At 47.5% G+C, this 16,089-nt stretch overlaps 2 protein-coding genes across 2 annotated transcripts; one reads left to right on the forward strand and one right to left on the reverse strand.

Moving 5' to 3' along the window:
* Positions 1 to 2,334: 2,334 nt before the first annotated feature.
* Positions 2,335 to 3,696, forward strand: LOC101773417 (fasciclin-like arabinogalactan protein 1). Its single transcript, XM_004973712.3, has one exon. The coding sequence runs from the start codon at positions 2,522 to 2,524 to the stop codon at positions 3,350 to 3,352; it is 831 nt and encodes a 276-aa protein (XP_004973769.1). The 5' UTR covers positions 2,335 to 2,521; the 3' UTR covers positions 3,353 to 3,696.
* Positions 3,697 to 11,435: 7,739 nt separating this feature from the next.
* Positions 11,436 to 13,390, reverse strand: LOC101773836 (60S acidic ribosomal protein P2A). Its single transcript, XM_004973714.3, has 4 exons — positions 13,272 to 13,390; positions 12,541 to 12,629; positions 12,039 to 12,262; positions 11,436 to 11,739 (listed from the first exon to the last, which is right to left on the reverse strand). Exons 2-4 carry the CDS (start codon positions 12,626 to 12,628, stop codon positions 11,713 to 11,715), a joined length of 339 nt encoding a protein of 112 aa, XP_004973771.1. The 5' UTR covers position 12,629; positions 13,272 to 13,390; the 3' UTR covers positions 11,436 to 11,712.
* Positions 13,391 to 16,089: the final 2,699 nt, after the last annotated feature.

Consider the following 16,089-nt stretch of genomic DNA (forward strand, 5'->3'; position numbering starts at 1 on the left):
CTTTTACAATCTCATAAGCTACAGCTCCCTAGTTTTTACGGGCTCTCGTGCATCATGGCTTTGAAAAATTCTAGTTGATCCAAACAGTCCACCTTCTACAATTCATTTTTTTAACAACCCACAAGCTACGAGGTACCTTTTCACAATCTAAGTGGATCCAAGCGGGGCTTTATAGATATAAACGTATGGAACTGTTTTATTGTGTCGTTGGTGTCTGCGTCTACATTGAACAAGTTAAGTTCTAGGTCAATACAATTACGTTTTCAAATCTATAGGGGCCCAATTGTACATTAGTCTAATCAATCGTTCACCTTTATAAGAGTGTTTTTTCACTATAGGATAAGGCTTTGACCAATAATTTCATTTTTATTTTTTATGTGTGATACAAATTATAACTATAAGAAAGTATTTTTCAAATACAAATCTAATGACATCAGTTCTGTATCCAAAGGTTATATATACTAATAGAGTAATTGTTGATCAAGTGTTACACGAAATGAACCTTATAAAAGAAGAAAAATGGAGGAAATAATTATAAAAATAATAAACATCAATCAAATTATGATGGGGTCGACCTTATGTTCTCCGCCACCCCATGTGCAAATCTATACGACCCTCGAGCCATAGGTCTTCGGAGCCCCTACGGCCCTATAGTGTATAGGCCTTCGGGTTCCCTAAACTTGAGAGTAACTCTAGCAATAGCCCTCTAATCAAAATCCTAAAGATCAAATGGGGTTCTTTCTATTTTTTAAGGGTCACAAAAATATCTCCAACTTCAGCAATAGCTCCCATGGAGAGAGAGCTACCTAGAGACCCTCCTAGGAACGGAGGGTGAATGGGGGAATTTGGAAGCCTCCTCAAAATGGGGAGCCAGGTAGAGGACCTGTTGGAGTGTGTTTTTTTTACTTCGTTCTCTAAACTTGAAGTAGGGATCAATTTAGAGGGTCTGATGGAGTTGCTCTTAACTAACTACTGATATGCACTTTGGAACATGTATATGTTTGAGAGAGAGATAGAGCATTGTAGCACAAACAGTGAGACAAATGCTTAGAATTAAAGAACCTTTATAGTTCTTTTAGTCACAAAATGTTGTCGCATTAGCGGCGTCACAATACCTCAAGCACACTTTAACCACTAACTTCTACTCTATCGCTATCGCGTTCATGGAATCCAACATAACTACAAAATGCTATGAAAGTAGAAAATCAGTCCCAACATTTACACTACACATGACGGTACCCGTGGTTTTTAGTTTGGAGTGATCCGATAGCCGTTATAAGTCACAGTGCTACATTGTATGTAACACGGGCATTCTCTGGTCAAATTAAGTCTCAAAAGTTGGCCTGCAAGTTTTCATGAGGAGAGAGGAAATTTCGTAAAAGAACTCATATCCATTACATCAACACAAGACGAAATTTCAGACGAGCGGCTTTGCACGGTTACATGGTGATGCTAATGCACTAATGCTGTCATGGAGTACGCGGTCTTTGTGACTAGCGCTGTGCGTGTGGCACTGGCACACCATACCACACATTTTTTTTTTGTTGAAAAATGCACACCACACATTCACAGGTGATCGACGGCATCACATGGCGGAGAGCACTTGTCTCGTCCACTTCGTCATGGCGCCCGCGAGTCAGCGTCACCCGGCGAAATCCAACGAGAACGAGGCGCCGTGCGAGCGAAGCCCCACTCTTCCCAAATCAGCGCAACGCGCCGATCGATCATCCGGCCTCCGTCAGGCGTCAGGCCTCCGACGGGGCAGTTCGTAGGAACGGCCCGGAGGTGGCGGTGGCGGTGAGCGACCACCACCACCAAGGCGAGGAGATGCCAGTGGGCGAGGGGGGCCGAACGGAGGGGCAGTGCGGCAGTGCGGCACCGGTGTGATGCGGCGCTCCGCGCTCCTGGGTTTGGAATCGGATCCACCTCACCACCTGTCCCACTGCACTCGCGAAGATTTGTAGCTGTGGCAGCTGATCTGATCGTCGTCCCCACGGCGATTAAACGGGGCGGGAATCGGGGAATGGGTAGTAGTACAAGCGGAGCGTTTACGGCATTGGAGATCCCCTTGCGTAGTTGAGGCTCGCCATTGAATGCATTCAGCAAGTTGCAGTGCAGCAGCTCAGCAGCTCTTGGCGTAAAACTCCGTTCGGGTGAATTCAGCAAAAATTCAGTCTCAAGTCTCGGTGCAACGAAATCCAGAATGCTGCTAAAACGAGACAGAAGAAGAGGACAACAACAAAACTGTCCCCGAATTCTGAGAGTAAGGACAACGAATAATCTATGATTCATAAGCAAGACGGAGCAACCACCAAATCACACGTTACCTCACAAAATCTAGCGCAGCTGGGATGGCAATCCTCGGTATTACCACGGATGCCCAAGGGCACCTCCACCACAAAGACAGCTGAGCAAACAGTGTCACACGCTCGCTCGCTCTCATCACTACGCCGCTGGTCTGCTGGAGTGTCGGCTGCTGCTGCCACTCGTCCCACTCACTCCCACGCGCACGCTCCCCACAATGCGCGGCTCCCCCCTCGCCGCCGCCGCGGCGTTCCTGTTCGTCGCCGTCCTCCTCCCCCTGGCCTCCGGCGCCACCTCCGGTGGCAGCGGCAAGGCGGCGGCGGCCCCCGCCGCGGCGAAGGCGAAGGCGCCCGCGGCGCCGCCGAACATCACGGCGCTCATGTCCAAGGGCGGGTGCAAGTCGTTCGCGTCCCTGGTGTCCAAGTCCCCCGACGCGCTCTCGGCGTTCCAGTCGGCCGTGGAGGGCGGCGTGACGGCGTTCTGCCCCACCGACGACGCCCTCCGGCCCTTCATGCCGAGCTACAGGAACCTGAGCGCCGACGGGAAGGCGTCGCTGCTGCTGTTCCACGCGGTGCCCGTGTACTACACGCTGCGGAGCCTCAAGTCCAACAACGGGCCCATGAACACGCTCGCCACCGACGGTGGATCCCGGGGCTACAACTTCACGGTGCAGAACGTGGGCGACCAGGTGAGCATCCGGACGGAGGCCTCCGACGCCGCCGCGCGGGTGAGGTCCACGGTCTACGACAGGGACCCCGTCGCCATCTACGCGGTGGACGCCGTGCTGGAGCCCGTGGAGCTGTTCGAGCCCGCGGAGGCCCCCGCGCCGGCGCCCGCGCCCGCGGCCGACGCGCCCAGGGCGTCCACGAGGGCGCGCGGCCACCGCCCGCGGCACGTCGCGGACGCGCCCGGCCCGGCCGCCGACGACGCGGCGCCCGCCGACCAGAGGAAGAACGCGAAGAAGAACGCGGCGCCCGGCGGGCCTCGCCCGCGGTGGCTCGCCGCCATTACTGCCTCCGCTGTGGCCGTGGCCGCCGCCTTGGTTTAGGGGATTATTAAGGTTAATCTTCTCTCTCGAGGCGGATCTGCTCGAATGGTGGTGGTGTCTGTCGGTGGGTGCTGTGACTGTGAGTCGGTGCGTGAGCATGTGCCGTGAGATTTGGTGCTTCTCTTTGGATGGAAACGCCATGGTTTTTCTTTTCCTTTTGCCTTTCTTTTCGGTTCTTCTTTCTCCTCGCTCCATTATTGCTGTTGTTAGTATGAAAAAGATTGATTTGGTCTGCGTCAAAAATTCTGGATTCGAATCCGGGAACCATAATCCAATAGCTGATGTACATTCCCTGCCTTCTTCTCCGTTCTTTCTAAACGATGGATGAGAATATGAGATGCTAATTTTTGACGCCTACCTAGATTTACTCGCAATTTAATGGGTTTGTCGAGCAGATTGACGACGACGAGCAGCGGCTGCAGTGCAACGGCGGGCAGGTGGCAGGCAGCGCCCGTGAAACGTGGCGTGAAAAGATGAACAGGTGCTGCGGGAATCGGAAATCAACTCTGCAGGGCCACTCCCAGTCTCGCGCTCACGCCTACCGCTAGCTATGCTACTGCAAGCACGGATGAACCCCGGTGGCCGGTGCTTGAGGTGTCGGTGGACGGTGGGCGTAATATCCTTTCCTCCATCTCGAAGTATCGAACGTATATGCATGTACGTACACTACACTTGAGAACTAGTAGCTGTAGCAGAAGGGGAATGGCGGGACCACCACGGTCCCGGTGGTGGTCCACTTGTACGTCTCAGATCTAACCCCGACGCCCCCCCGTCGCAAGGAAAAGTGTACTCTCTCCCGAGCTGGTCATTTCGCAATGCACGTTGATTAAATCGAGAGTTGATTACTAGATTTTACTTGCTTCAAAACCAGAAAACGTCAGTCCCTCTGCCTCCAGACGGAGCAAGCACCTGGAATCATGCATGCCACGCGCACGGTATGAAAGGTTTGGGTGAACGTGGTTAGCCCTCGTGGCATCCATAATTGCATGTATATATAGCTAGGAAGAGCCTCTAGCGTGGCGGGTACAGAATCTGAAGTTTGTTACAGATATACTTGGAATACAAGTTGAAATCTATCTTATATCTAGGATTCTATCTCTATGATTCTAAGCTAACAAACTCCTAGTATAACACGCATGAGATTACATATCTGTTAACACCCTCCCTTAATCTAACCTGTCTTCATCTCCAAGTTTAGATTGTGCTTGAATTCATTGAATGCTTGAACACCCAAAGGCTTGGTGAAACCATCTGCGAGCTGATCCTTCGATGGTATGAGCCGTACATGCAATAATTTTTGTACAACCCTTTCTCTAACAAAATGAAAATCAATTTCTATATGCTTTCCTCTAGCATGGAAGACAGGGTTAGCTGATAGATATGTGGCACGCAAACATGGTGGTTGTTCTTGTTTAACACCAAGTTCTGCAAGCAAAGACTCAACCCAGATTATTTCAGCCATTGCATTTGCTAAGGATTTATACTCATCCTTTGTGCTTGACCGTGCTACAGTAGGTTGTTTCCTTGGACTCCAAGAAATAAGATTTGGTCCAAAGAAAACAGCAAACTCTCCCGTCGATCGTCGATTATCAACACTTCAAGCCTAATATGTATCAGAGAATGCACTTACAAGAACTGAACTTGATCTATAAAATAGATATCCCCAGACCAAGTGTGTATATTATATATCTGAGAATTCTTTTCACAATAGTCCAATAAGCAGTAGTGGGAGCATGTAGAAATTGACGAACCTTATTCAGTAAATAAGATCAGGACGAGTAATGGTAAGGTATTGCAATGCACCTACCACACTTCGATATTTGACACTATCATCATCATTTAACGCTTCTCCTTTAAACTAGGAAAGCTTTTCTGTTGTAGATAAGGGACTTGTGCATGGCTTGCAAGAGCTCATACCTACTCATTTAAGTATACCAACTGCATATTTTTCTTGTGACAGAACAATGTTCCTCTCTTATGACTTCAATCCCAATGAAGAAATTTAATTCTCCTGGATCCTTCATAGCAAAGTCTGCCTTCAGGTCTTGTAGCAAAACTAAGATAGCTTCTTGAGAAGAACCTGTGACTATGATATCATCAACATATATGAGCATAAAGATAGATACACATCCTTTCTGATAAATAAACAGGGAGGAGTCAGATTTTGAAGCTTTAAACTCAAGATCATAAAGTTTAGAACTCAACCGAGAATACCAAGCTCGAGGTGCCTGTTTCAAACCATATATGGCCTTGTCCAATTTGCAGACGAAGCTTGTCTTTGTAGCATCCTCAAAACCTGGTTGTTGCTTCATATATACCTCTTCTTCCAGAACACCATGAAGAAACACGTTCTTTACATCTAGCTATCTCAAAACCTAACCTCATGACACAGCAATAGAGAGAACTAATCTGACTGTAGTAATTTTAACAACCGGGCTAAAGGTATCCTCATAATCTATTCCATACCTTTGCTTAAAACCCTTTGCAACAAGTCTGGCCTTGTATCTATCTATGCTTTAATCTGCTTTCTTCTTGATCCTGTACAGCCACTTGCAATCAATCAGATTTTGTCCTTTGACTGGAGGTACAAGGTGTCAAGTTTTATTCTTGACAAGAGCAGAGAACTCATCTTGCATAGCTAGCCTCCAATTTTGATCCTCTAATGCTTCTTGTAGATTGCTGGGTTCACCTGTTCCACACAAGACCATATCTAATAGTACCATCAGTAAAAAATTTTGGTTTAACTATACCACTTTGACCTCGTGTTCTTGGGCGAAGCTGCTGTTCTTGCGGTGGAGAAGAGTGCACTTCCAATGTAGGCGGATGAGCTGTAGGTGTTGAAGAAGATGTGGCCACACTGGATCCTGAAGTTGTTGCAGAGGATCCCAGCCCATCTACCGTAGGAGGATCGCCCTCGATTCTTGTGATTGTCGACAACCCCGCCTGATCTCCACCGAGTCCGCCACGTGCTGGAGCTGGACTGGGCGCGCCCGTGGAAGCGCGTGCACCTGGATTCGCCTACCCACGCGTCGGTGCTGGACTGGCGGTGGACGCATCCCATGCGCTCGCCTGCGCGCCTGACTGCTGTGCCGCCGTATCAGCCCGGGTTTTAGCGCCCGGATCCACATGAGAGTCCATGTTGCTTCTGTCTTGTAGCCGAGAAGGGAAGGAACCCCAAGCATGCGATACATGCCACTATTTTGCTCCAAACTTGATTCTGCATCCATGTTTCCTTGCCCTTGTTCCTGTAAATCATCCAAAACACTGGCATGTTGATTAGTAACAACCGAATCAGTGCAGTTTACCCTCTCTTGGCTCGGATTTTGGAGATTATTTGGAAGGAGCAAGATTTCTTTGTGAAGGGAAGCGCCAGCCTTTGGACGCAGATCATCAAAAGGGAAAACTGATTCATCAAACACAACATCTCGAGAGACATAAACCCGACCAGTTGATATATCAAGACATTTGAAGCCTTTGTGCAAGGGACTATAACCAAGGAACGCACATTTAAGCGAGCGGAAGGAAAGTTTCTTAGAGTTGAATGGCCAAAGATTAGGCTAGTAGGCACATCTAAATATGCGAAGGGAACTGTAGTCGGGTTTTTGTTTAAGAAGAAGCTCGACTGGTGTATTGAAATCTACCACTTTGTTTGGCAACAAGTTTATTGGATATGTGGCTTTTAAGAAAGCTTCATCCCAAAACTTTAAAGGCATAGATGCATTTGCAAGAAGAGCTAATCCAACTTCTACTATGTGACGATGTTTTCTTTCTGCTAATCCATTTTGTAGATGCGCACGGGGAAGGAGACTTGATGAGAGGTGCCTATTTTTTTGGAAGAAAGAGTTCAATTTCTCATATTCAACCCCCCCCCCCCCAATCACTTTGCATTGCAATAATCTTCCTACCAAATTTTCTTTCAACTAGATTCTGAAAATTTTAAAACACTTGGAAGACATCTGATTTCTGGCGCAGGAGATAGATCCAAGTGAACTTGTTGAACTCATCAATGAAACTAACATAATAAGAATGTTTTCCAACAAAGATAGGAGCAGGCCCCAAACATCAGAAAATATAAGCTCAAGGGGAGCACTAGAAATATTGTTGGATTTATTATAAGGTAGCTAATGACTCTTTGCTCTTTGGCACGAATCACAAATAGACTCAACTGTTTGATCACTAATATTAGGAAGATTATTACTCTTGGTAACTCTTTTAACAATAGGAAAAGCAAGATGACCTAAGCTACTATGCCACCTTGATGTAGACGGCTTATTGACTCCAAGGGCTTGTTTACAAAGAACAGCTCCATGCGACACTAAGGGATAAAGGCCTCCTTCACATCTCCCTTGATGAATGACTTTCCTCGTTGCTTGGTACTTGATAAGAAAGAAGTTTGGATGAAATTCAAAGTAGGTATTATTATCAGATGTTAAGCGATGGACAGAGACAAAATTTTTATGAGTGCTTGGAACATGAAGAACATTATTGAGATGAATATTATGATTTGGGGTTTGTAAAATTGCTTGACCAATGTTACTAATCTTCATACCTGTTCCTTCTGCTGTGTGCACTTGATCATGGCCACTTTATCTGTCCCGCACCATCAGCTTCTCAAGATTGCTGGTGATGTGGTCGGTTGCACCACTATCATCATACCAGTTGGTGTCGACTCCATATGGAGCTGAGGTGTCTTGTTGTTGTCATCATCATACATGTACCAACAATCTGGAGCTTCATATCCCACCTTCTTGCGTATATGGTACTTAGGTTTGGAGGAGCTTCCTGAATTGTTCTGATTGTTGCTTGAACATGCCCGAAGGGTTGTTGCTGCGACCACCAGTGCCATGACCCCCACGGCCACGCCCATTGTTGCCTCCATTGCTGCGCCCACGAAAGCCTCCACGCCCTCAAGCTGCTAAGTTTGCCGAGGACGAGAAGCTACCATTGCTGTTGTTCTCTAGGAGCATCTCCAAACAAGTCTCATATGCAACAAGCTGTGCATAGAGATCATTCATTCAGAGAGATGGGATCTGTTCGACCCATGACAGATGACACAATGGGATTATAATCGAAATCAAGGCCAAGGAGGACAAAGGAGACAAACTCATCATCGTCAACGGGTTTTCCAATGGTGGCAAGCTCATTGGCGATGGCCTTCATCTTGGCGTAGTAGACAGCAACCGTCATGTTGCCTTTCTTCAGCGTGGAGATCTGCAGTCGGAGATTGGTGGTCCAGGCACGTGACTGCGCCGAGTACACGGACTCCAGCGTTGTTCATGCCTCCACTGCAGATGTGATTTGACCACCGACACCAACACATCTTTGGTTAGGGAGTTGACGATGTAGTTGATGACCTGCTGGTCTTGCGCCAGCCAAGCGTCGTGTCCTTCACGACGACCATGGTCTTTGCCGGCGCCTTCGTAGAACCGTCCAGGATGCCCATGAACTTGGCACCCTTGATGGCAGTAAGGATCTGAGCCTTCCACAACAAGAAGTTGTCTCGCGTCAACTTTTATGAGATCGTCGGACTGAGGGACGCCAGAGAGCTTGACGACGATGTCATGGATGGTTTTTTTTCTAGTGTAGATATGTCTAGGAAGAAGTTTAGGCTCTGATAACCATGAAAGGTTTTGGTTGAACGTGGTTAGCCCTCTTGGCATCCACGGTTGCATGTTTATATAGGTAGGAAGAGTCCTAGTGTGGCATGTACAGAATCTGAAGTTTGCTATAGATATACCTGGAATACAAGTTGAAATCTATCTTACCCCTGGGATTCTATCTCTAGGATTCCGAGCTAACAAACTCCTGGTATAACACGCATGGATTACCTATCTGTTAACACGGTCACCCCTCACCACCCCACGGACCCCGCCGGCGCCGGAGCGGGGCATTCCCAAACCGGGCACGCCCAAACCAAATGCGAGGCCGTCCGGAGTCCGGACACGCGCCCGCGCGCCACGGGAAGGCCACGGCCGGGTCCCTCGCGGAACCGGAAAACCCACCCCACCCACACGCGTCCAGCCGGCCGCGGGCAGCGAGCGCGAGCCCGCGAGCGGCCACCAGCCACCGCGCGCGACCGCACGAGGAAGAGAACCGGCCGGCGCGCACCACCACCGCACGCGCGCGCCCTCGCCCCCTCACCCGCGCTAAAATTAGCCGCGGGTGCCTCGTACATAAACCCCTGCACCGCGCATGGCCTCATCGTCACCGCAACACAGCAGAAAAGGCAAAGCGACACGCACACTTCAGCCCAGCGCGCGAGAGCAGCCCGCACCACCGCCAAACCAGCGACGCAAATGGCCCGCGCCGTGTTCCTCGCCGTGCTCCTCCTGGCCGCCGTCGCGGTGGCGCCGTTCGCGGCGGGGGCGCGCGACGTCGCGGCCGACGCCGTCGAGGGCAGGTCCCTGTCCGCCGACGCGCCGGCGGCCGACGCGCCCGCCCCGGGGCCCGACGCCGCCTCGGCCCCGGACTCCTCCTCGGACGCGCCGTCCAGCAGCAGCTCCTCCTAAGGCACGCCCTAGCTACGTTGTTACCGGTTGCGAGAGCCTCCGCCGCCGTACGTCCGGAGATCCACGAGCCGATTCTGCATTCGTTGATTGAATAACATCCACCCGATGATGATACGTTGGGTGCGGCAACCAAATGGAGTTCGTTTTCCTTTTGTTTTCTTTCATTTTCGTTTGAATTTTGATACGATCGCCCTTGGGGCCATACGATAATTGTATTTGTTTTCGTAAGTATACTCCATTTGTATCTGTATTGGAACCTGAGACCATCGATGCCAACAGATTCTCGACACTCATTCGAGTAGCATTGATCAATCGAACTATATATCGAAGCGCTCAGCTAACAAACGTGCGGATTCATGAGCTACTGCTACTGTTCAGGAAAGTGATTTATGGTGTGGCATCGTTCTCGAATCGAAAGTAGCTCATTTAGATGGAAAAGCCCAGTTACGTAGCTGAAGAACCAGAGCTGAAGGATGCTGATAAAAAGGGGTTCAGAAGACGCCGGTGGCAACCGTGCAACAGGAGCACCAACCATTTGTAGCCTGAATTTCGTCTGAAACTTGCACGAGTATTACTCGACTGATAAACTTGCCGACATGAGTTCTATCGTTCCAGACTAGAATCAGAAGACAGAAGAGCACGAACCTGCATCCTGCATCCCCAGCAGAGTGTAGAGATTAGGCAGGCACATTGAGGGCCTTGGATCATCAGAATTCAGAAACGAAACTATCGGCAGAGTTGGCCAACAACTAAGGTGGCGTTTGGATACCAGAGGTTAAACTTTATTCAGGTCACATCGGATGTTCAGATGCTAATTAGAAGAATTAAACATGAGCTAATTACAAAACTAATAGCAGAACTCCTAGGCTAAATCGCAAGACGAATCTATTAAGCCTAATTAATTCATCATTAGTGAATGGTTACTGTAGCACCACATTGTCAAATCGTAGGCTAATTAGGCTTAATAGATTCATCTCGCGATTTAGCGTAGGGTTATGCAATTAGTTTTGTAATTACCCTATATTTAATACTCCTAATTAGTGTCAAACATTCGCTGTGACAGGGGCTTTTTTTTAAACTCCCAAACAATCCCTAATTGGGTCTGACATTTGCGTACTGCTGTAGCGGCTGTAGGCTAAACTGCGATTCTGCAGCAGCTAACCCTAGAGGCTAGTTAAAGCTTACGACAAGTGGAGTTGCTGCTGTGCTTTGTCGAGATCACAGAAATCTTAAAAGCTGAATTCTTTAAGTTTTCGTTGTTACGGATATCAGTTAGAAGTAAATGGGGCAAGAGGCACTGAAATTAGGAAAGCAGGTAGATGGAGAATAACCAATTTCAAATTACTTAAGGAACTAAGTTGAAAAAAATCTTAATCATTGCATATTTGTATCACTAACTCCTTTCACATGTGTTACACTACCTGCCCGTATCTAACCTACGGCCTGTAGCACAAGGGGCAGGGCGAAATTGAAACTCCTTTCACAGTCAGTGTCGTGAAACTGCAAACTATGGTCAGCTGAAAGCAGGCGCAAGAAATGGAACACATCTAGCCAGTCTCAAGAATCATTGCACATACCGATAAAATTTAAGATAAGAATGAACAAGACACGCAGAAATTGGGAACATCCAAGAAACTTTGCTGAGACAATCAATTCTTAATGAAACAGCAAGATAGGGTAGCAAAACATTTGGTTCACCGGTAAACCGAACATCATAATCTACGCTGACATACTACATAGAGTAGCAGTCTTCCAGTGATTCCCAACTCCTAAACAAGGTTAAAATCCAAACATCCTGACTCTGTTTTCCTCTGCCCAAAGACTTGGCACTGATGATAGAAGGATCCCAGCTTAGTCGAACAGGCTGAAGCCCATGTCCTGCAAAGGCATATCGAACAAAACAATTAGTTGTTGAACCAAGTTTGATAAAAGCCACACTCTTACTATAGCCCCTAGAACAGCAAGACTAGATGGTATATGGAATGACACAAAATTTGCGTAAATGCGAGGCATTTGCTACAAGAGAACATATGAAAGATACGTCAACATAGGCAATAAAAATCAGGCATTACTACAAGATAACATATGAAAGCCTTTTGTGTACCACCTGATCGTAGCATTCTAACAGGAAGCATAATGGATACTAAAACAAACATGGGCAATAAAAATGAGCTTACATCATCACTCTCTTCCTTCTCCTCCACCTTCTCTTCCTTCTTAGCCTCAGCCGCAGGAGCAGCACCACCACCAGCAGGAGCAGCAGCCGCAACAGCAACACCACCACCGCCGCATGGGACTGAAGCAAACTTCTCCCTACCGGCAGCAATGAGCTCAGTGATGTCCTTACCACTCAGCTGGGACAGCAGGAGCTCCATCTTTTCATTGTCAACCTCAGCACCAACTGCCACATAAGAAACAAGATTAAATGTGCCATCTACATATTACAGAATGCACATGTAGCTTTAAACCATATAATACTTGATCTATATCGGAATGAATGCACAACTCGAAACAACATGGAAAAAATAATAATTAGTGCTCAGGCCATTTCCAGTTTAACAATATAAAGGTCACTACAAATGGACAAGGCTACCCTATTTCCAAAATTGATGACTTAACAGACAAGCTCAATTAACAGTAACAAGTTCTTCAAACCAGCAATTAGCTATATGTTATTACCTGACTCCAGAATAGTCGTCAGGTCCTCCGCAGAGGGGCTGTTGTTGCCAGCAAGGACAGCAAGCAGATAGGCAGCAACGAACTTCATCCTGTTCAATCCACAAAGAAACAGTGTCACTAAAAGTCCATTTTTCAGGCATAAAAGGAGCTAGATTAAGTGATTGCATAGCAATAGAGCACCCTTCAGCAAAAACCCAACCAAAAGATTATACGAATAGCCTTCAATCTAGTTGACAACACATGAATCTATCATAATACAAACACTTAACATTTTGTGTGCCACCAATGAAGCTGAAAGTTTTAAACTTCTGGATACATGAATTGAAATAACCCCAAATACGTACAGTCTACAACAGCACTAGGTAGTCAGCAAAGCAAATCTTAACCACGTCTTCTCGACCATTAAGCTAAGCTAATAATTCCATTAAGTATACTCAAAATGATTCAAGCAAATCCTAACATACAATCTGAGGGCTAAGCGAAAGATTTAATATCTCATCCAGACCTGAACAACCACCACCAAACAAACATGTGCAAACCATCATCCCATTTCAACAGAAGCAAATCTACTGACTACTATGGCGCCACAAGACTAGCAAAACGCGCATTTTGGAGCCAACCCAGCAACAATAACAACCCTAGAACGAACAGCCAGATCGCTGTAACGAACAGAAGATCAGAAGACACCATACACAGAAGGGATCTAACGTGAGAGGATCGGCGAGGCATACCTGGATTGTGGGAAGCGAGAGCCCGAGGAGGAGGAGCGGCGCGGCGGCTGCGGAGAGCTCGAGCAGAGTCTAGGGCTTCTGCGGGTTTGGAGGAGTTGCTGTTTTATACTGACGTTGATCCGCAAATCGACGGTTCCTGATCGGCGGAAAGGCCAGCAGGATGGGCCCAATCCCGGACTTATTGTGTGGGCTTGAGTTCGGGCCTATAGCCGCTAAAAGGACTGCAGGCCGAAAGTAGTTGGGCCATGAACCCTCCAGCAGGTTGGAGGCAGGAACTACAGCTCTAGCATTTGTGGTGGCACTTGCTAACAAAAGGGAGTGCAGAAGGGGAACGATGTGCAACGTTGTGCTGCTGCAAATTGAACAGAATAGCTTTCTTATTTACAAATGGATTGAGCCGTGGGTGATAAAAGGCTGTTCTTTTTGCTGATTATGGAATATAAGTAGATCAATGATACCAAAGTATAATAAACAAGTGGGAGTGGGCAAACAATTAGAAACATCAGTTCATAGCTTTGCTGAATTGTATCACAATTCACAGCTTTCAACTGTGTGCACTGAGTATAGCTTCCACTTCATGTTGTCAATTTCTCATGACTATTTTTTTTCAAACAGTCGATAAGCAATAAACAATGAGAGGGCCAACATCACCTGTCATACCTAAAGAGATTGCATCACATGTCCTTGAAGGTGTTGAGCTTTGTGATGGAATACTCAGGAATCTTTTCTTATGTGAGTAATTGGTTTTTCTTACACTGATATCATGTTTCGCTAATCCCATGTGCGTTTATGTAGAGAAGTGCTATGAGAATGTTTTCTCCAGGCCTAGAAATAAATGTTATTGAGCCATTCTGCCAAGACGAAATTGTGCTAGACCGACAATGTGCTGAGAAAAGGGTTAGTTATATTAAAACCATTTGCCTGTTATCTGATTCTGGTTGGTGTTCATTCAACCATACAGAATTGCATCTTATCATAACAGGACAAGGAAATAAGAGAACGGATGCAAGATATGTAGTGAATATAAACTGGTTTTTCCGATGCCCCTGGAATCAGAGGTCACACTGCTAGAAAGGTAGTCTAGTAACAGATTTTGCGCTCTATATACTACCGTAGCATCATTATGTCATTAGTAGCTTGTTAAATGGCGTTCCTGTCTCCTAGATGAAATTCAAGTTTTTTTCCTCATAAGAGATATAGGGACTGTAGTAGAGTGATCCACTTAACAACAAATGTCTTTTATGTCAGATGCCTTATTCACAGCAATTTCCAATTTCAAACTTGATTATGTAGTTATTTTTTCTGCTGTTATCATGGTAGTTTTTCAAGCCTTTGAGATTAAATGGGGAAAATTCTTTTTTGCCATTACGAAGGTGACCCTCTAAATTTAGCTCAACCTTCGCCACGTGTTGCAGTTTGTGACTGCACTCTGTCCGGCACTACTCTGTTATGGCAAATGCTCCTCCAATCGTAACCACGCCCAATTCAAGCGAGGAACCGGTATACCACACGCGTGGCGCGACACGATGCTAAAGCCCCTTACCTAAAAATAGCCAAGATTCTCGTACATAAACCCCTCACTATGCCCCGCCTCATCATCACAACATAGAAAGCAACCAAGCAAGCAAAACCACCATTAGCCTCGGTCTCACACTCCCATACACCGCGACGCAACATCACCCACTGCCAAGCTAGAGCCAGCAATAATGGCCCGTGCCATGTTCCTCGTCGTGCTCCTCCTGGCTGCCGTCGCGGTGGCGCCGTTCGCGGCGGAGGCGCGTGATGTCGCTGCCGACGTCGAGGGCAGGTCCCTATCCGCCGACGCGCCAGCCTCGGATGCGCCGGCCCCAGGACCCGACGCCGCCTCGTCCCCGTCGGATGCACCGTCCAGCAGCAGCTCTTCCGACGCGTAACTGCCGATTCCCCGCTATCCAGAGATCTACACCACATTCTTGGCATGATCCGGCACGTCGACTTCTTTCTTAATTCTCTAGAATAATATGCACCTGATGACACGTTGGTGCGACAACACATTGAATGTTGTGCTTGCCTAATTGTAATCTTTTCACCTTATTTTTTTACCTTTTTGGCAAAATCATTTTTTGTTTTTTGGATCAGCGGTAAGTCAATGACACATACAATCAATTTTTATCTGGCTATCAATAGTATTAAATGTCATTTACAAGATGTCGTGTAGACTGTCCTGTACAACAGTTCAAACAAATGTTGTTGGCAAGAACTGCAATGTCACGTATAGACGATGACATAGACAATTTGTACAATAGTCTGTTTGTAAAACCGTCTGTAAACTAATTAATACATGATCAATTAATGCAAAGGCTCCTCTCCCGCAGTTTCCCAAGCTTTTCCACTGAATCTTTTCCCCTCATTCCCTCTCAGCCCATCACCCAGCGCCTGTCGCTGCCCTCATCCTCGTGTGTTGTCCCCACGCCCATCGCCTTCCTCATCCTCACCCTAGCGCCATCATCCCATCGAAACTTGCATGCGTTGTAATAAATTATTCTAAGATAAGGTTTTCGTCGTAAGCGGCTTAGGGCATCTAGGAGCCGTCTGGGAGTCGGCATATTTGCAAAAAGACCCTCATCGCAGCCAAGAGACGTCGCGCTGTTGTCTCGCGAAGAGACGACGGGGGCTCGTGCTCCAACACCCGACGACGACCTCCACTCCCCGTTGTATGATCCATCCACGCACCTCCGGATCGAGTGCGAAAATCAACCCGCACGCTTGTCTCAGGCAAGCAGCAGCGCTGCGCTCGGCCGCGGAGGCCACGACGCCTTCAATCCGCGGCGGCGGCGCC

Source organism: Setaria italica, chromosome VI (assembly GCF_000263155.2).
Source record: "Setaria italica strain Yugu1 chromosome VI, Setaria_italica_v2.0, whole genome shotgun sequence".
Taxonomy (NCBI): Eukaryota; Viridiplantae; Streptophyta; class Magnoliopsida; order Poales; family Poaceae; genus Setaria; species Setaria italica.